The sequence below is a fragment of the Myiozetetes cayanensis genome, unplaced genomic scaffold, assembly GCF_022539395.1.
Source record: "Myiozetetes cayanensis isolate MyiCay16 unplaced genomic scaffold, myiCay2020 scf2-11, whole genome shotgun sequence".
In the NCBI taxonomy this organism is placed as follows: Eukaryota; Metazoa; Chordata; class Aves; order Passeriformes; family Tyrannidae; genus Myiozetetes; species Myiozetetes cayanensis.
Genome location: NW_026087411.1, coordinates 76,772,259 through 76,792,968, shown reverse-complemented (window position 1 = coordinate 76,792,968; position 20,710 = coordinate 76,772,259). Strand labels below are relative to the sequence as shown.

Genomic DNA, 20,710 nt, shown 5'->3' with positions numbered 1-20,710 from the left:
AGACTTACATAAATAGGATTGAAATGGTATTGCATCATGGAACATTAAAATAATTTAATATTAATCATTCAACTTCTTAGGTAAGAGCACTTAATTTTCAGACTCATAACTTGTAATATGTTGGCTTCATGATAATTGTATTTGAATATACAATAATTTACCTATGAAAAGAATAATTCATACTTTTGAGATCTATTTAAAGCAAGGAAGGTAACAAAGACTTCTTAATAGCATTATGTTTTCCAGGATGACAAATATTTGTTATAACCTGTCTGGGTTTATAACTACATAAGCCACTGATATATCAAATTAGAAAGAAATACAATGTGCTGATAACAACCCAAATATACACATATGCTAACAATTCAAGACTTAAAAAAATTGTTCATACATTGTTATTTAGATAATGAAAATTACAAACAATTCACACAAGAACTACTCTGACAAAAAAAAAAGTATGGCATTATTTTACTGTATTTATCTTTTGAAAGATATTTTATTTTTAAGCAGTTATGAGGTAGGTCTTTTAATTTTCTTTTTTCTTTCAAACTGCTAATCAAATTAGGAGTTACTAGTTCTTGATCCTAGAAAATAGTCACACAATCCATTTTTTTTGTTCAAATAGTGCTAAATTTGCAAACATTTCCTGCACAGGTCTTTGATTTGTTTAATTATATACTCCTTTGCACACATATTGCTAATTAGGAAGAGTAACTTTCTGCATTGAAAATTCTAGTTTTTTAAATTCCAGCTTGCTATTCCTAGAAGTAAATGTAGCACAATGATGTAACAACACAGATACATGTTGAGGATATGTGTATTGTGGTTATTCAAAGATAGAATAGTAGTAATATTTGTAATCTATTTTTCAACTCCTCTTTATTTTCCCCTGTGGGCCTAATTCTATATCAGACCCATAGGTTGGTATATTGAAAACAACTTTAGATCAACATTTCTGTGTTGCAATATACTATTCCTAGGCTTTAATCTGCAAAAGCATTGTTAGAATTCCTGCATTTTAATGGTGTTTGATAGATAGACAATACTTGGCAATGTGTAACAATGTCTTTTATTCTGTTTCTGGTTGCAAATATATACATGGAAAAAAGTGAGAGATCTCGGCATGAAAAATATCTTTCATTTTTAGAACAGATTTCCTCATCCCACTCTGAATGAGCTTTATTCATCAGACTTTTCCCATTTTTTTTTTTTTTTGACATCTCTGGCCTAAAATTTACTGAAATCAGTAGGTTTTGAAGTGGTCCTTAATATTCCAATATCATTAATATATTTTCAACTTTTGTATCTCCTTAGAAAAAGAATATTGTATATTAAAAAATAGGTTAAAGAAAACAAAAAGATTGGAGGTAAACGTAAATCCACTCTGAAAAATTAAGCCATACTTTATACTTCATTCTCCTGTTACCAACCCAGAACAAGTAGTCACTTCTATCATATAACTACCTGTTTTTCAGTCAACATTAAATCACAGAATCATACAATGGTTGGGTTGGAAGGGACCTCTGGACATCTTCTAGTCCTGTGCCCCTGCTTGAGGAGGTTCACTGAGAGCAAGTTGCACAAGACTGTGTCCAGTGCATTTTGAATATCTCCTGAGAAGGAGACTTCACATTCTCTCCAGGCAGCCTGTTCCAGTGCTCAATTACCCTCACAGTAATGAAGTTTTTCCTCTTATTCAGCTGAACTTCCTGTGTTCCAGTTACTGCCTGCTGCCTCTCACCTTGTTACTCGACACTACCAAGAACAGCATGTCTCCATCCCTTTGGCACACTCCCTTCAGATGCTTATGTACATTTATAAGGTACCCACCCACTCAATCATTTATTTTCCAGACTAAAAAAGTCCAGCTCCCTCAACCTCTTCTCCGGTCCACTAACCATCTTTGTAGCCCTTCACTGGACTCCAGGAGCTTCATGTCTGTCTTGTACTGGGGAGCACAGAACTGGACACAGCACTCCAGATGTGGCCTCACTAGGGCTGACTAGAGGGGCAGGATCACATCCCTTGACCTGCTGGCAATGCTCTTCCTGATACACCCCAGGTTACCATTGGCCTGATCACAACTCACCTCTCTGTTTGCTCATCTAACCCACACTTCCTGACCTTACCTGTGAGGATGTTGTGGGAGACAGTGTCAAGAGCCTTGCAGAATTCAAGGTAGACAACATCCACTGCTCTGCCCAGTCAGTCATTTTGTCATAGAAGTCTATCAGACTGGTCAAGCATGATTTCCCATTGCTTAAAACAATATTGACTACTCCCAATGACCTTTTCTTGCTTGGTGGTGACCTCCAGAATCATCTGTTCCATCCACCTTTCCAGGGATGGAGGTGAAGCTGGCTGCCTGGTAGTTTCCCAGGTCCTCCTTCTTGCCATTTTGAAGACTTGAGTCACACGGATTTTCCTCAGTCCTGGGCAACTCTCTGGTTCTCCATGACCTTTCAAATATGACATCAAATCTTTCAGGCTATTGGAGAATGGTTTGACTTTCCTACTTTGTTGAATGAGGAGCACTGTTTTCCCAAGGAAACATAAAAAAATATGGATGTGTGTAGATGTTAATAGAACAACATTTGCATTTAACAGTGAATACACTTTTATTGTTTAGGTTTTCGTTAACATAATTGGCCTTTCAAAAACAAGATTAGGCCCAGGACATTAAAATCAGAATTAAAAAAATGTGAGGGCAGGTTGAACAAATGACATCCAGCCAGTAGATTTGGAGAATATAAAATGAATGAATAAATTAATGAAATCACAAAGATGATAGCAGAGGTGGAGCAAACCTCTGTGAAGACAGGCTAAAAGAGTTGGGATTCTTCAACCAGGAGAAAAGAAGACTCCAGGGAGACCTTTCAGCACCCAAAGTGGGCTTAAAAGAAAGCCAGAGGGAGCATGTAATGATAGGACAATGTGGAATGGTTTTAAACTGAAAGAGGGTAGTTTTTAATTAGATTTTAGGAAGAAATTCTTAACTGTGAGAGTGGTGAGGTACTGAAAGAGGTTGCTCAGAGAAGGTGAGGATCCTTCACCCTTGGACATGTTCAAGACCAGGTTTGACAGGGCTTTGAGCAACCTGGTCTGTGCCTGTGGTGGGGTGGTTGGAACTAGATGATCTTTAAAGTCTCTTCCAATCCAAACTATTCTATGATTCTGTGAGTCTAATGAAAATTGGTGGGAGTCAGCAGAGGATAAGGGAATCTGGTTTGCAAGATATTTACTATTATTAGTGTAGTCATGTTGTGAAGTCCTGATTGTTTCTATCCATTTCCCCACGTTGCCTGGAGACAACTTAACCCATCTTAAAGACCCATTTACTATCTGTGTCCAAACACAAAAGCTTCAAACTTACTTTGAACTCTCCAGGAGTACTGGCATACAGTCCTTATTTGCTAATTATACCATATGTAGGTAAAAAGGTGCCAAGAATCAGACCAGACCAGAAACATCTCCCAGTCAATTATTTGCTTGCACATAATTTTTAGAAGCCAAATTTTAACAAACAAGTTGTTTTGCCATTTGTCCCCATCAGCTTTGCTCAGTCTTAACAATGCAAAAACTATCCCTTTCCTAAAACTTCTCTCTTTGGATACACGTCCAAACCTCTGACATGTAATAGCAACCCATTACTCATTCTTGTTTCATTGGCAAGTACATCTGCTGACAACAGCCAGGCAAAACCGGAGCTTCCTGTTCTCGTAAACTTTCCAAGTGTTTGCTAGAAAGACAGCATAGTCTCCCTTATTGAGATATTACCAATCATATCCAAGAATATAATAAAAAAATATTAGTGTAACAACAAAAAAGAGGAAATGTTGTATCTTATGTGACCTTAGTTAAAAAATTGTTCTGTCTTCTTTTTGAAGGGGTTGCTAAAGGTAAAGCGATTTAATAGACATAGAAATATTTTTTATTACCACTTCATGATGAAGACAAAGTTGACTTAATAGGTTAGGTATATCAGGGTGCATGCAACTTGACACAAAGTTGTTGTGATCAATAGAAAAACATCTAGACTTTTGACAGTAAGATATATAGTGTGGATATAAATTTACTGCACTCAGAACCTGAAAGCAGGCTCACAGCTTTATGGCATATCTATCTAGATACAACTGATGCTTCTAGGAATTGTCACCAGGATCCTGTTTATCCATGCTTTTATCTTTCTTTTATCTGCTATTTATAATGCCTTTATCTTTGTATATACATGTATGTGTGTGGTATGTGGACAGAGAGGCAGAGAGATAGAAAGAACATGCTCTAAGCTTACACAGTTACAGTGAAGTATCATAATCTTTTATTAATATCTCATGACTTGCACCTTTCACGAATGTCGTTGTATGCAAGACAGAAAAAAAAACCCAAAACATCAAAAAGGCAAGTAAGCAGGCACACTGTGACAATTTTTAGAAAAACTTAGAGGAGGATCTGTCTTCCATAAAAATGAAACAGTAATTTTATAGAAAATGCATGTCTGTTGACATGTAACATTCCCAGGGAAGTATTTATTGTATAGTTGCTGTGAAAGAGGTAAACCCTTCATTTGTATATTCATTTGCTCTGTCATGAAAGTGAGCCGCAGCTTACTATAGAAAAGAAACATTGTCTGGCCATTTATATAGGTTGTATTATGCCTCCTTTGTATGCAATGCTGTCACATAAATATCATAATACTACAGTTATAGTATTGCCAATAAGTATGAATTGTGCCACTTCTAATGAAGAAGGTTAATCTTTTTTAGCAGAAGAAATGTAATATACCCTCCATGGAGTCAGTGTTAAACACAATAAGCCAAGTAGTATACCTGAAAATAGCCTCCAAGCATGGGGATGAATCAAGGCTAAGTTGATGCTTTTCCTAGATTTAACCAGCACCCACTCACAAGGGGGATATGTGTAGTCATTCACAAATTAATACAAAGTCTTTTCACTATCTTTTCTTTTTTTTTCTCACATGCAGGGAAAGATTTGTGCACATTTGTTCAAGTTTTTAAGTTCACAGGCAAGGAGGATTGCTGATTATTTTTACTACCATCTAAACTCTCATTACCATTCTCACCTCTTTCATTAAATGTGCAGATGATTAGAGTAATAGTTAATTGATTTAGGAATTGATCAGTAAGGAATCATTTATTTAGTTATTATTTTTGTTGTTGCCAGATACAAAATTTAAAAAAAAAGAAGTCTGAAAGTGATTCAAAAGGAAAACTATTTTTCTTGTGTGATGAAATTTAAAGCTTTAAAAAATTTCTTTTATCATGCAGGTTGACACTGACTACCTAATTCTCTCTAACCTGATACTCAGATAGATAGAATTTAAAGTATGCCTGAGACTGATCCTTTTCACCTGTGATGGTGGCATGAAAATCTGGACACCTTTGGTTTGGAAGATAAAGTCTGCAATGGGCTTAAATCTAAGCTCTAACATATGTTTGAAAGTAGCACCTGGTTCCCAGATAAACCCCTTTATGATTCACAGATGGGCTGGGAAACAACTACTTATTCGGAATTCCCAATATACAAAATATGATCTTAGAAAGACAATACACTCAGATCATCTAGATTTTTAATTAAAATTAAAAGCCAGATGAAGAAGCTTACTGTAGTAATTCTGATAATTCAAGTGCTTACACTGAAGAATATGGATAGGGATACTGGAGCTTCAGCAATGTAAGGGTATTAGAGCTACAGGTCCTGCAACCAGGAGGGGAATTTAAGCAGCAAATAACAGGCTAGGCAGGACCAGCATGAGCTCCTCTGGGGTGGATTGACATTTCAGAGCAAGATGAAGAGTGTGGCTGAACTCTCTCTTATCCTTAAGGCACTTGCTCCAGGTTAGGGACACCTGGACTCCAATCCATTTCCAAAGAACATTTATATATTTTAAATAATGAGCCTGTAATGTAAGACAATAATGATTCTTTAAATAGATGTTAAATTTTAAGTCCTTACTTTTCATCCTTATCCCACTAAAATGGTCTCTCTAATGCTTCCACAGTCATGTTTGGATTTATGCCTTGGCTACAATGCAGAGGAAGTTATTGTGAAAGGGTTACCTCCTTGGCTTTTTCCTCCTGTGGCTGGGTTTTATGGCAGCCACTTCTGCATTCTCTATAGTGCAGTTGCCTAATACAGGTGCACAGTGGACTCAAGGGGAGAAAAAATTACTTTCTAGATTTTGATTGAGAGATGTAAAGCTGCTCTGGCACATAAAAATAGAACCTATACTAGGAATGCAGAGGCTCCTGAGGAATGTTAATTTCAAGTGCTAACATGTCTATATGCTTTGGCAATCTGACAATCAGGTATCAGTTGAATGTGGATTTTTAGGATCATAAATTTGAACCTAAACATGCTATTCCCACTTTAAAGTCTTTTTTACATCTTACCTTGTGAAAATGTTGATCACAGCTGTAAGGAAAAAAAATATATATTTCTTTGACATTTATATCACTGTATTGTTAGGAATGTTGTTTAAAGTGATTCTCCGATTTGAAATTTAAACCCTCTCTTTTAATTAATTAAGCGCATTTAACTTTTTTATTTCAAGTCATATAATACTTCTATCTTAGATAAACAATATATTGTCTTATATATTTATTTACAAGATGATATTGCTAACCATCTCCAGTTTTGTTATTGAACATTATTATGTAGCCAAATCTGCAGATAGTCGAATTACTTCAGACAGTCTAATTTTGTGTTTAATATACTACTGTAAAAATGTCTTTGATGAAAAGCATTTTACTTTCTGGAAGAAAAATGCATAGTCCAAAACCTTCAATCACTGAAAAATACTACAATTCCATTTAATGCACTTAGTTTCAAAGCTGAAAAAAATGAAAGATTCCTTTTGACACATTCTATTCTCAGTTGAAAGACTTATTCTGATTTAGAAAGCATGAGCATTCCTTCAGAAGGAGAGGAAAGGTTCAGAGAGAAAGCCCAGCATATCATGCTATAATACACCATTGTCTTAATACCATCAAAATAACATCAGAAGCCACTCGAGGATTCTCTGCTGAGCTGTTCACCAATCACTAGACATTCAAATGGAAGAAAGAAATCCCCTGTAAGACCAGCTAAAAGGCTGTGAATTATTCCTCCTTTCATCTGACAGACTTGTCTTGGCCATAGAATGCAGAAACGGATCTGAAAAATAACAGAAAGCTGCACCCTTACCTTTGAAAGTTAAACATATACATATATATTATGTGCGTATGTATATGTATGTGTAGTTATATATATGGAAGTTGAGACAGGTATCACTCTGCCTGCCTCACTCTATCTGCTGAGCTAGAATAGATTTTGGTGAACTTCAGTAGTGCTATGTGCTTGCTTGAAGATCTTTTTGCAAAAACAGACAAAGAGATTTATCCAATACATGATCTGAAAGCACACTAGTACTCTCACTGCAGACAAAACTTGGTCTTTGCTGCCAACAAAATGAGATGGTGATGAAGCCAATTTCAAGCAAATCAGTCAGCAGAGAGTTTGTAGGCACCAGTCCATATCTTCCTAGTCATACCTCCCTCATCAGCCCACATGCCATCATTCTGCTCTTGGCTTTGGTAGCTTTTTACTACAGTCTGGGGATTAGGGAAGCTGTAGATGTAGAGCTTCTGCTTTCCAGCCTGGAAGCAGTCAAACGTGTAAGCCTGTGGGGAAAAGCACTGTGGTTTCTTATTTCACTGCAAGCCGTGATACATCCATGCACTTTGGACCTTGGATGATAAGTGTGTCGCACATATTTGTAAGGATGCCTTCACAGCCCACTTGACAAGTTAAAAGCTGGTTGACGCCTGTATATGGGATACCCTTTTTTCATTATTTGTACCACTGACCTTAATCCAGTTCCCTGCTGCTAACTTTCTTTTACCTTCCTGACTGTGAGACAGATATTTTCAGATAATGTCTTCTGATAACATACTAGCTCTTGCAGTTCATTTTAAAGGTTGAGCTTAGGAATCCTTGACCATACAAGCAGTAAAATGTGTGATAAGGGCAGAGAATGGTAATAGAAATACTTACTCCCAAAATACTACCTCATTGTTTTTGTGTTATGAAATTACTTTTTAGATGTTTGGGGTTTTTTTTCCAAATAACTCTCTGGTGAATTTATAATGGAATAATATTCATAAGTCCCTTCAGATTCACAAATATTTGTCATCTGAGGGTTTTTTAATGAAATTTAACCAGTCTAAAAGTCTATGCTCTTTCTGTTTTCTCTCTCTTTTTTTCACCACAGTCACATTTTCATAAGAGTAAGACTTAGGAGTAGGGACAGAGAAAGCTTTTATTTTTTATGAGAAAGGGAAGAAATGAATAAATCGAATGAATTAGCTTTGCAAACAGATCTCTGATTACAGTTGATGCTCTGGGACTATCATTAGTGTTAAGTCCAATAAACAATTCACTAATACTAAGCCAAATTCTAATTTTCCAGCTGCAAATTTTAGGTATAAACATTGTTTTCATTCTTAATATGCTTTCCTTTCACTTATGCGTTTTTCATACCCTTTGCTGAATGAAAAGATAAAATTTTGCTCCATTTAAGTAGGTAGTTTTACTGAATTTTTTCATACTTTGCTAAGTATTTATTGCCTATTTTTCACTTTAATTATCTTTTATTCATGTTTCAACAAGAGAAGGAGTGAGACAAATTCCATTATTAGGACTTGAGTTGTCTTATGTGATCCTAAAGAAAAACACTGTATTTAGATATCAGGTTTTCTTACCAGGTAACTATATGAGATATATATAGATATATAGATATATAGATATATATATACAACTATCAGTTACCTGGATTTGTATTATGGGGAAAAAAGACTAAAAGTGACACAGAGTCTTCAAATTTTGCTTTAGAAAAAGCAATAGAAAAATAAAAATAGGAAATAGAAACCAGTTTTATAACCTTTGTTGTCCCCTGTCTTTCACTTTTAAAAATGGGAATAATGAGGTAAAACATAAAAATAGCCAAAAAATTTAAATATTTACTTGCAATAATTTGAAGGTATTATTTATATTTAGAAAAAGAAATACTCTTGTACATGGGTTGTAGACTTCTTAATTATATCTCCACAGAGGTGTCAGGAAGATTGGTAGGCTGATAGATGTATTAATGAGTCAGGTATCTATTCTAACAGAGAGACTGACAAGTAGACCTAGAGAAGAATCATTTTCTGACATATTTTTAATGGACTGGGAAGAACAACATACTTTTAAAAGGAAATGCACAACCAGGGAAGGCATTGTGATGGAGCCAAAGAATGGTAAAATCACAGAGCTGTTCCTTATTGCATTGTCCCCCCCCAGGCCTGCACTCCTGTCACCTTTGGTGGGAATGTCACTCTGCATGGCAACAGCTGGAAAATGGGAAAATGTGACAAGAATCAACTGAAAGAGTCCAGGGTACTTTTCTGAAGCATCCAGAACCATTTGAGAAGCCATATTTTTTTTTTTTACCTGGCTTCCATCCACTGCTGCAGGAATGCACGTCTCGCAAGGATCCTGTGTTAGAACTGTCAGCTCAGGTAAATGTCTCAACTACAAGAGAGTAACGGTGTACTACCTGTCCAATGCATTTCCATGGGCTGGCAGATGTGACAGAGACCTATGGATTATCATTTACCTGCATGGATACTAAGCATTCCAATGCTCCTAAAGTACCTCCAGACACCTGTGTCCAAACAATACCTAGAAATGTAACTTAAACGTAGCAGAATCATTCATCTCCAGCCAAATGCACTGACAAGATGTTCATTGAGTGTTCTACTAGTGGTAGAGAGACCTTAAGATAGACACCTAGATTCAGGTGTCTTGATCTCAAAGTGAATCCCACCCAAAGAGTTTTTTTCTTAACTAAATTATTGCATACCCATTTGCATACCCATCACACAGATACTTGCACAGATACACATTTTTGTCTTGTCTGCATTGTTGAATTGTGATAAAAGAAAAAGTGTTATTAATAGAACTCCCATATGCAGCTTTTTCCTGCTGGATCCTGGCAGAGCTGTCCTGCACAGCATTTTCTGTTTAGCTGACCACCTAAGGTTTCTGTGTAATCTCCAAATTTGCCGGGTAATATAGTTCTTGGCTGCCCTGTGTGAATCTTTTCTTGGTTGAACACCAGGACATGAAGTCAAAGGATCTCACAATGGGTTCCTGGGCACCAGCCATGCTAAGCTTATATGCTCAATGTATTATTTATTTTATTTTAACTCTTTATCAGCTGTGGCAACCTTTAGTAAGAGTCAAGCTGTTCTCAAAAATGCTGTCATTTGCTTTCATTTGTATGTTATTCTTAAAAGTATTAAAAGTATTTCCAAAGGTTCTATTTTCCTCCTGTTGTCCACTGTTATTTCATTAGCTCTTCTGAGCTTCAAATTGTCTATCAGGGCTGCTTTCAAGGTACCTATGTGCTTCCACTATTCAGAAAATATTTTATAGAAGTCTGGCTTCTAATTATTCTACAGACATGCCTGAGTATGATGGCAATCTTTGGCTAATTGTAAGACTATATATCTTAAACTACTTGGGACAATGCAGCTGACAAAATGTGCAAGTCCTATAGTATTCATTCATGTCACATATTAAAATGGACTTTCCTGGCCATTCTCAACATAAAAATAAAATGTAATCTGGACATAGAAGTTTGTAAGCAAAGGAACTACATCAAAGGATAAATAGGCTAGAGGGATGTGGAGTGTGAGAAGGGAGAGTCTAGAGGTCTGACAAAAGTTGAGCATTGGGAATATGTCTGCACATACCTCAGAACAAACAAAAATCATTCCAAGGTGCCCATACTTCTACAATATATAAAGTCTTTAAAAATAGGATAATAAAAAAATATATGCACAATAAAATACACTATCTAAAGAACACTTAAACATTTTAAAATATAATCCTAATCATCCTATTTGTCTTCACAGAAAGTCTTCTTATATTTGTTGCTGTATATTGTAAATAAGAAGGAAATAATCTAATTTATTTTTGAAAATATATCATAAGAAATCATCTTTTGTGTGCAGTAGAAGAGGGAGAAGATATACAGGTGAAGAAGGTGAACCTACCAGAAACAGAAAAACAACTAATGAATAAAGTATAGACAGAGTAATTTAGAAATAATGGGAAAGTGAAAGAACAGAGGATTTTTTTTTTCTTCTCTTTTGCTAAGTGAAGAAACCCCACCTCTAGTTAATTGGAAGAGGGACATAATGTCTAACAGACAAAACCCCTCAAGTTTCAACCCTGCATCTGAAAATTACTTTGCTGTAGCAGTGAGCAATTCATTTTGCCACTGAGTTTTCCCACATATAACTTAGAGATAAGTCTTTCTTCACCTCTTAAGAGCTGTATGAGAAAAATTATTAAGTGTATGTGTGTAGCTTGCTGCTGAAAAATATTTTGATTTTTAAACTGCATTTGCTTATTCTGTCTTTTGTATCTTGAATGCTCTTACTGTCATTGGTGTAAATACAGTTGTGGTGTCAGACATTCTGATCCAAAACCTTCCCACAGGAACTTTTAAATGAGATTTAAATTAACCAAACGGGATCAAATATTGTCCTCTGAATGTAATAATCCCTGCCTTGTAGAATTATGTAGAAGTAATTAAAAAGCTGAATAAGAGGATCCCACATCGTGTTTCCCAGTTCATTCTTGCGTGTAACATTTCATGCAAATCAGATTATTTTGTTTGACTTAAAAATTAGTAGGCCAGATTCTCAGCTGAACTGAAGTCAGTGGAGAGGAGATGTTTTACATGAGTTGTGGGTCTGATCTACAAAATTTATTTAACTTATTCAGATGTTCAAAAAAACCCACAAAACCAGAAAGATAAGTTTCTTTCAGTATATTTTTTTTCTTTTCTCTTTCAGTGTAAGATTATAACTGTGGTTCATGGTATACAACATTAAACTATTGAGATTCATTCAAGGCTACAAAAGGGCCAGAGTTCAAATTTAGGTACAACTCTGAGTGAAGAGTGTGCCCACTCCCACCACAACCACTGGAAGTGTAATAGTTCACAAACCCAGTTCCTCCTTAGTTTCCTTTCCCATCCAAGAAGTTAATATTTATTCCTGGTGAGGCTCATACCTATGCTCCCACTGTGAGCTGGCTTAGTTTTTTTGGCTAGGAAAAAGAAGAAGTGAATGACTGCTGTGATTGTTTTTCCATTTCACATAAAGCAACGTGACCTCACACAGGACCTATCCAGTTCAGCAGAAGAAGAGCAATACAGATAACAGTGCAATCCATATGCTTTGGAAGTGCAGCAACAGTAAGTTAATAAGACATAGTAATTTCCTCAATTTCACATGCTCTTGTCATGTATCACTAATTGAGGACCAGGCCCCCAAAAAGGTATATAAAAATCAGTTGGAAAAAGAGAATTTGATCACGACTATTCTGCAGCTTCTCTGGGTTTTCTTGTTGTCTTCAGATTCTATTGAAATCGAAGGACTATTTTCATAGACATTTTGGAGGAAAATAGCAAATTAGGTTAAGTTCTCTTCATGTTACTAGAATTTTAATTCCATTTCCAAATTTACTTCCATAATTACTGTGACTTTAATTATCGTAATTTAATGAAAAAACCCTAGGGATATCCATATTAGATAGGTGGGTTACAGAGGTAGCAAAAAATTGCATTTTGTTTTCTGGAAAATGAACATATTCTTCATTCGATAAATGTATTTTTACCTCACTTACCTAACCCACCCCAGTAAGATATCTAAAACATCAAAAATCACTTCTAATACAAACATCCAATTACCCATAACTTTTTCTTTTTTTTTTTTTTTTTTTTTTTCCTGTAGGTGATATCTTTACGTTAGTCTCTGTTGTGGTAGCTAACAGCTAGACACAAGTTCAACAATTGGTGTGAGCAAATTTTATTTTGTGAAATGTCATGTAACTATTGTTCTTGCTTTGCTCTTGCATAAAAATTACATGATAATAACTTCTTTATTAAATTGCAATGAGAAGCCTACAAGTTTGTTCATCACATGGCAGTGAAATGCAGGAGTGACTTCAGATTCATTAACTAAAGAACTGAATGTATAAAATTTACTCAGAAACTACTCACTGTTTTATGGAACCATTTAAAAGGAACATTTACAGTGTTCCTTCTTTGTCTGGAACAGTGATGCCTAATGAAACATATGTAAGATACAGAGATAGGAATTCATAAATTCTAATCCGTGTTTCCTTGAGATACATTGAAGAAGTCTAAATAGGTATCTGTTCAGACCTCATTCAAAAAAATATATCTTTGAAGATTCTGGGACTTCTTGTGTGTTCCACTTATATTCAAATTAAGACAACTAGAAAATCTACTGTTCCAAATTAGTCAACATATCCACATAATTGCTCTACAAAATCTTAGCATTTCTTCACTTTACTATAGTGGTAACATTTTGCTGAGAAGGGGACTTCACAAGACAAGAAAATCAATACATATGGATATGAATCTTCACGTAAGTCTGTTGGAATAGAGAACAATTTGCATGAAGATTTTCACATTGAGTGCCATAGACTTTACGCAGCTAAATCAAATACTTCAGGAGTGCATTTGTAAACAAACCTATTTTTTTATGACCTGTATGTCAAGTAGTAGTTTTAATGTAATTATACTGATTGCTACCTCTGGTAGCAATTTCCCTCAAATATAATTTTTATTCTACTAGACTATGAACAGCACAGATGCAGAAAGGATGATTTCTGGACCGTGTCTGCACTGGGGGACCCACAAGCACATCTGAACTCATGATGCAGGTTCTGACCATGTGACACACTCACTTTCTGTACCCCAGCTTCTGCAAGAAAGAAACCTGGATATACAAGGCCTTGTTATGTTTTAACAAGGTCCTCGTGAAGACAGTCAGTCTGATAAACCAGGGGAGTTCCCATGATTGTTCCTGTAATGTGAAGATGAATGTAAATCCCAAATCTACCAGAGAAGGGCACAGAATAGTTAGATCTAATTGTTCAGATTTGCTGTGGAACATTACTTAAGTAATTGTAACATCTTCGAGGCTCCAAGTTCAATCAAGTAATAGGGATAACAGTGATAACTTTCTCTCAGTTTCATGTTTTCTCTGTATTTAAATTGTTAACTTAAGGTTTTTGTATTCAGAGGAGTGTGTATGTGTGTATGTACACAAACACAAAATAATGCTGCAGTAAACCTTTTTAGAAACATAAGAAATATTCTACTAGTATAAGAAAAAATAATTTTTGTCCAGTTGTAAAAAGTGCTTATATACTGACTGTTGCTATTCTAGCCACATTATCTATATCCATGTTCACAAGCTGAACAGGGCAGAGACTTGTGCAGTGGTGCTCAGTCATGAAAACAGATTTCTAAAGGGCTTTGTAAAGATTCATCCCTATATGTTTGTGGAACCATAGAGTCTATTTTCCTTTAGACAAAAGTAGTAGGAAAAAAAAAATCTTTTTAAGAATCTCTATTGCCTCATTTGTTTTTGAAAACAATTTTCCCTACAGCTATCCCACTTAAAGAAATAGTAAATTATTGTAATCATACCACCTTCTAGAGGTGTCAGATATAAGCATTACGGACACTTTTGTACCCCAAGTCAAATAGAGAATGAGAATTTTGGATCATCTTGGCTAATATTTGAATATCTGGCCAGCTCTACTGCCAGAGAAAAGAAAAACACTCAAAGCCTAAATTACACGAACAGCAAACAGCTTACTTTGAGACTCAAATATCACTCTTGTTCTCTCCATTGACTCTACAGTCTATAGACAAGCCAAGCTAAAGGATTTTTTTCTTAGAAATCTGTCACCATGATGCTTAACTGAAATCCCTCCAGAAGACTAAACACCACCAGTGACAACGTTTCTTCCTGCATAACGTCTTTTGGAGTTTTGTTTGAACTTATCCTCCCAGAAAAAGCACCAACAATCACAAGAAATAACAGTACATTTATATTTCTATTTATAATAAAGCAAAAAAATTTTATTCAATACAGAATAATTTAGCTGGAAATGTTTAAAAATATGTAAATTCCACTGCATATTTTTATTTTTGATGTTAAAATTTTATTTCTAGGAGAATCACACAGCTTTTATGCTCCTATTTTTGTAGAGTACCCAATATTGTTTGCTACTTTAAAAAAGGAGGTTGTATATTTGATCCAGCTGTTAAATCATGTCTACAATGTACATTAAACAGCCAAAAGATATAAAGCAAGAATTTAATTGACCAATACTTGGGTAGTGTGTGACATTATGTAGCTATTTTAGTTGGCTTTGTAACATCACACAGATCTATAACTTCGTACTTCATGAGTCAGAATCAATAAACCTGCCATTACAGACTCCAAAATCAATCTTGCCTTAGATGCTTCCCTGCCTTTACTTCTTCCTATTTTCCTTCTACTTCCCAGGAAAACAAAACAAACTGCTGTGAGAATTTATAAACTTTTGAGCTAAGTAAGGCAGATGAATCAGGAACATGGATTCTATGGGCAAAATCACCATACTCTTCAGGGCTGAGTGCATCCAAGCTGGTACTCCAAAGTAGCCATAGTCCCTCATTCCTCTCTCATTTTTTTAGATTACTGTGACTTAAGTTTAATATAATCAGTCTCAGGTAAATGAAGATCTTGAGTAAAATTGAGAAGCCAAGCCTTATTTTATCCTATAACACCTGCAATTCCTCTGTTCTTCTTTCTGACAACTCATTTTACAGTCTTGACCTCCAATATTGTGTATATGTCTTTTCCATCCTACTGTATTTTTTACCTTCCCCGTTGAGGACACCAACATTATAAGTGCTACACTTCATCTACTTATGTCCTTAACCACGCATTCAGATATCTTAAAGCCTTTACCATACAAATGTCATTCATCTCCCAGAAATTTCATAAGCTCAGTAATTGAAAAAGCAGTGTAGGACACTTGTCAATCTGAAAATGTTACTATAGCAGTTGTGTAGTACTACGAGTATACTGCGAGAATAATTTGTGTAATGTCTCTTTGAACTTTTAGTACATGTTGGATGATTTGAAATCCTTACCCTGTCAGGAAGGAGGAGTAAGATCCTTCAGATATCCTACAGAGAAAAAGGATGTTTATGGGAGGAGCATCCCAGGATCTTTAAAAGTCCAAGAAATCACTTACCTCCGTATTCTTAAGTTTAGTCCTAGTTATGAGAGAAAAAGGTAAGGAAAAAAAGTGTATACTGCCAACATTTAAATGACAAAAATGGTGGTAAAAAGTGCCTCTATGTTCCTTTTCTAGGGGATTTTGTTGTTTACTCAGCACAAATCTAGGTATTGGTTGATAATGGCTCATCTTGTTTTGAAGTGTCTGAAAGAATCATCTCCAAAGAAGTATATGAACCATGTATGATAACAGTTCTAACAGGTTTAAGTATGGTTAAAAAAAAAATAAATTATAACCTCTTTGGATAGGACAGCTCAAAATCTCAAAAGCAGACAAGAAGAGATATATGGTCTTTGATTTGGTTAATTTATGAAGTATGAAATTTCGTTATTGTTCACCAAGGCAAGTCTGCTAAAAATCTAAGATGTTAACTTGCAAAATGAATAGACAAATAGTGTATTTTGTACATTATATAGCTCCTGGCAGTAACTGAACCCCAACAATCTAAATACTAATCTCTTCTGAGCACAGATTTCCTGTATTTTCCTCATTATTTATTTATATTTCCAAATACACCAGACACTGCTAAGGATGTGGTTTAATAACTCTGGCTCATACTGCTGAGCTATTAGTGCTCTTGGAGAGAGCAGCTTTTGGCATGAATTGTGCTCTGTCAACCCACATGAGCATTTAACAAAGGTTGGTAAATGAGGAGTTTGAGAAGGGAAGGAGAACAGTTAGTAGGTGTAATGCATTTGCAGAGCTGCACTTGTTACACTGAACATGTAATCTGAGAAGGACATTAGCTTAAAACAGCAGAGAAGAATGAAAAGATTATGATGTATGGCACAATTATTTGTCCTGGTATTTGTTTCATAGGTCCTGGCATTCTGGCATCATTTTTGCCCATTTATAGGAATGGCAGAGCAGTTCCTCCACACAAGTTCATCCTTAATTAGCTTCTCTGATCTTTCTAAAAAGGGAATGTGGATTCTTTCCAAGATTAATAACTGTGCATCTGTTAGTATAACAGTGAGGCAGATTTGAGATTGATAGACCTACACATGTATCTGAAGAGATCAGTGGCTCCTAATGAATCTAATCATGTAATTACAAAAAATAGGCCATTCTACAGGTCATTTGTGTCTCTCTATTTTGATGATGTTTTATTCTGTTGTGATATCTTAAATACTTAAAGTATCTCCTTTCCCTTCCCAAACCTTCCCTTCCCAGAGACTTTCTCCAACACAATTTCTTAAGAAGAAAGGACAAATACTGAAGGATCAGTCATGAATCATGACTTCCTTGAGCTGAACAGTTGCAAAGAAATTGCAGAGCATAAAGAAATTTTGAAATTGCCTTTTCTGTTTGATAGGAAGACTGCCTTGAGAATGGCTCCATCTCTTATAATTTCTGGATTGACTTATTTTCCTTCCTCCAGTTATTCCCCAATAGCAGCACTGGAGTTTCTACACAGATTTCTAACAGTAAAAACAATATTTACGGATGTTTCTGACATATTTTGAGTTTTCTTTATTGTGACAACATCTAAAAACAAGAGAAAAAATGTCCCTAGTCAGATTTAAAATCCCTAATTAACAGCAATAGAACACGGAGGAGAACTTTGACCAACCAGTACTCAGTAGACAGAAAGCAGGTTCTCCTTTAACCTCTGTGGAAGCTCTTCAAATTGTAGAATATTTTTTGTACAGACCATGTTGATTCTATTTTTAGTTTGGGTATCAAATACTGGTAATACAAACACAGAAAAGGAAGAAACAGTGTAAAAGTGTACACTTTAACAGCAATATATCCACCAACATTAATTTTAAAAACTGACCAGAAGGTTTGTTCTCCTACATTTGACACTATGGTCTCTATGCAGATATAATTGCAAGTGAAGTACATGGCCTGAACAGCTCTCTAAACACGGTTGTGCTGTCTACTCTTTTATATGGATCTGAATCATGGGTCATTTACCAGCCACCACTTGCGTCTCTTAGAACGCTTCCATCAGCGCTGCCTCCGTACAATCCTAAACATCCACTGGACAGATTATGTAACCAACACATCTGTCCTTGAACAGGCAGCAGTCACAAGCATTGAGGCCATGCTGCTGAGAACACAGCTGCACTGGGCAGGGCACATCTCCAGGATGCAGGACTATCAAGATCGTGCTCTATTGGGAACTTGCCACTGGCTGCCGCAAGAGAGGAGCCCCGAAGAGGAGATACAAGGACTGCCTGAAACAATCCCTCAGCCTTGGCCATATTGATCACCACCATTGGTCTACCCTGGCCTCCAATCGGGAGGCCTGTAGACACATCACCTATAACACTGCTGCTGCTTTTGAGAACACACGCAGGATCACTCTCGAGGAGAAAAGACAACGCAGAAAGAATCGCGTCTCGTCTGTATCACCTGGGGAGTCTTTCTGCTGTGCCTTCTGCAACCGGACTTGTCTATCTCGCATTGGCCTTTTTAGCCATCAGCGCGCTTGTAGCAAGCGTGGGTAGAGCCCTTCTCAAATCTTCGTTCACGAAGCCTAGCCATGATGATGACATGGCCTGAAAATACTACAGAAAACTTCACAGCCAACAATCTACAATTTGGTATGAATAATTTCTTTCCTGCAGAGGAGAGGAAATAGGTTTTGTCCTAATTGGGAGAGAGAACAAAAGATGCTTGCAGATCTCAGTGTTTATCCTTCACAGCAAAATACAAACCATCACCAGTTATTGACACCAACCTTCGAAAGCTTTAGATCTTTTTCCACTCCGTTACAAATCTGAAAACAACTCTCCAACCTCACATTCATGGAGTAAAAGCCATGTACCAATACGGGCAAGCAGTAAGTGTTTTGCTTCTTAGACTTTCAGGTTTTGTGAAAAAAATTATTATCACCTTATTTTGCACAGAAGTAATTATATTTTTCAGTTAATGAATGAATGCAAGATAAGCTGCATATGGACAAGAATTCTGATGTTCTTTGTGAGTTATTTTGGACATGGAAAAGGGTAAATTTAGAATCAAATGAATGTGCTACATCACTAACAGTGACTTATCTGCTTGCAAGTAAAAATGATTATTCAAAGGAGGTGAGTATTCCAAAGCTGCTATCATTAATTAATAGCATTGAGATAGAGATATTTGTCAAATTAGAAAAAAAAAATACCTAAGGCCAATAAGAAAAGGGTCAATGTGATAACTAAAGTTGAATTAAAAGGGAATTGTTTGGGGTTTTCCCCCTTACTACACAGGGAGGCTTCACAGTTAAGTCTAATCTTTATAATCTTTTCACCTGTGATTTTTTTTTTCTGACAACTCTACTGACATTTTGTGTCTTGATAAAATCTTAAGCACTTTCAATAACAATAAGTATTGGTTTTTGGACCCGTTGTGGTGGCCTGCTTTTAACTTATAACCACAGTTCTTCAGAGCAGTGTATCAGTTTTCTTGTGTTTGGGGAAGAATCTTGATGAGAGTGAAGTTTCATCACTTCTCCCTGAGGACCTGGCTCCTTTTCCAAAATGTAAGTTATAATCCTTCACATCTTGTCGTCGGCATGACCTTTTCTAAGCAAAGTGTGAAGATCTTCAATATGATAACAGTTTCCTACCTATTGAAATTGCAGTAGGGAAGACATGAAAATTATTTCACTTGTCACAGAAATCATATAGAGAGATTCTCTTTGACAGTGGTAGGTTTAGATTTGTAAGTGTGTGAGCAACTGCAGCTGACTTTCCCCAGTCTGCTCTGGAACTAAAGGTCAGCATGTGCTACATGATATAACTGACACCTACCAAAGTAACTATAGTGGCTTATTTTTTACTCAATACCTACAACCTGTAATCTCCTTCTTCATTGATTTTGCAAAACAGTATCCCTGCACAAATTTACGATTAGAGGAATGATCTCAGTTTTCTGAGTCTCATCTGGGAGGAGTTAATTTTTTTTTCTCTTCCCACCTCATCATTTTGTCAATGAGCCATTAAAATGACATGTAAGAGCTTGAAGGTAGAATTGCTCTAAATTATTTATTTCTAGTGCAGCACAGCTGCCTGGGAGATATGAGCTTGATTTCACATCCAAATCTCATATTCCTGCACATTTAAACAGAAAACCCATGAATAGTAACTGGTAATTAATAACCCTCTCCAATTTGTCATCTCCCTCCATCCCTGAGAGAGATATTGCTTCCTCCGTCAGCACAATAGAAATTACAAGGAAACAATGCAGTTGTGATGGTAGTATCTTTTGTGTCCTGTTCCTGAACAGCAAGTTACTACTTGAAGTCTAAGAAAAAATTCTGATCAGCCAATTATTTAATGTGTCCTCTCCTTTACTTTGTTAGTACCCCCATTGGGTCTGATGAAGAAAAATTAGAAGACAGAAGAAAACTTCACATATTTTTCCCCAAGAAAGCAGGTTTTAGTGACCATATATGAACAAAAGACCAGGTTTTGATCTGTCTCATTGATCTGTCCCTTCTTAAGTTACAGTATTAGATGTTGGTCCCACAGTTCCAGTGGCTGTGGTATTC

General features: G+C 36.0%; 1 protein-coding gene across 1 annotated transcript in view; it reads right to left on the bottom strand.

The window, feature by feature from the left end:
* Positions 1–399: 399 nt before the first annotated feature.
* EPHA7 (EPH receptor A7) overlaps positions 400–20,710 on the bottom strand; it is a 195,701-nt gene continuing 175,390 nt past the window's right edge. Inside the window, exon 16 of the mRNA XM_050316513.1 lies at positions 400–2,534. Coding sequence (XP_050172470.1) covers positions 2,513–2,534 — 22 coding nt within the window. The 3' untranslated portion in view covers positions 400–2,512. The remainder of the gene's footprint in view (positions 2,535–20,710) is intronic.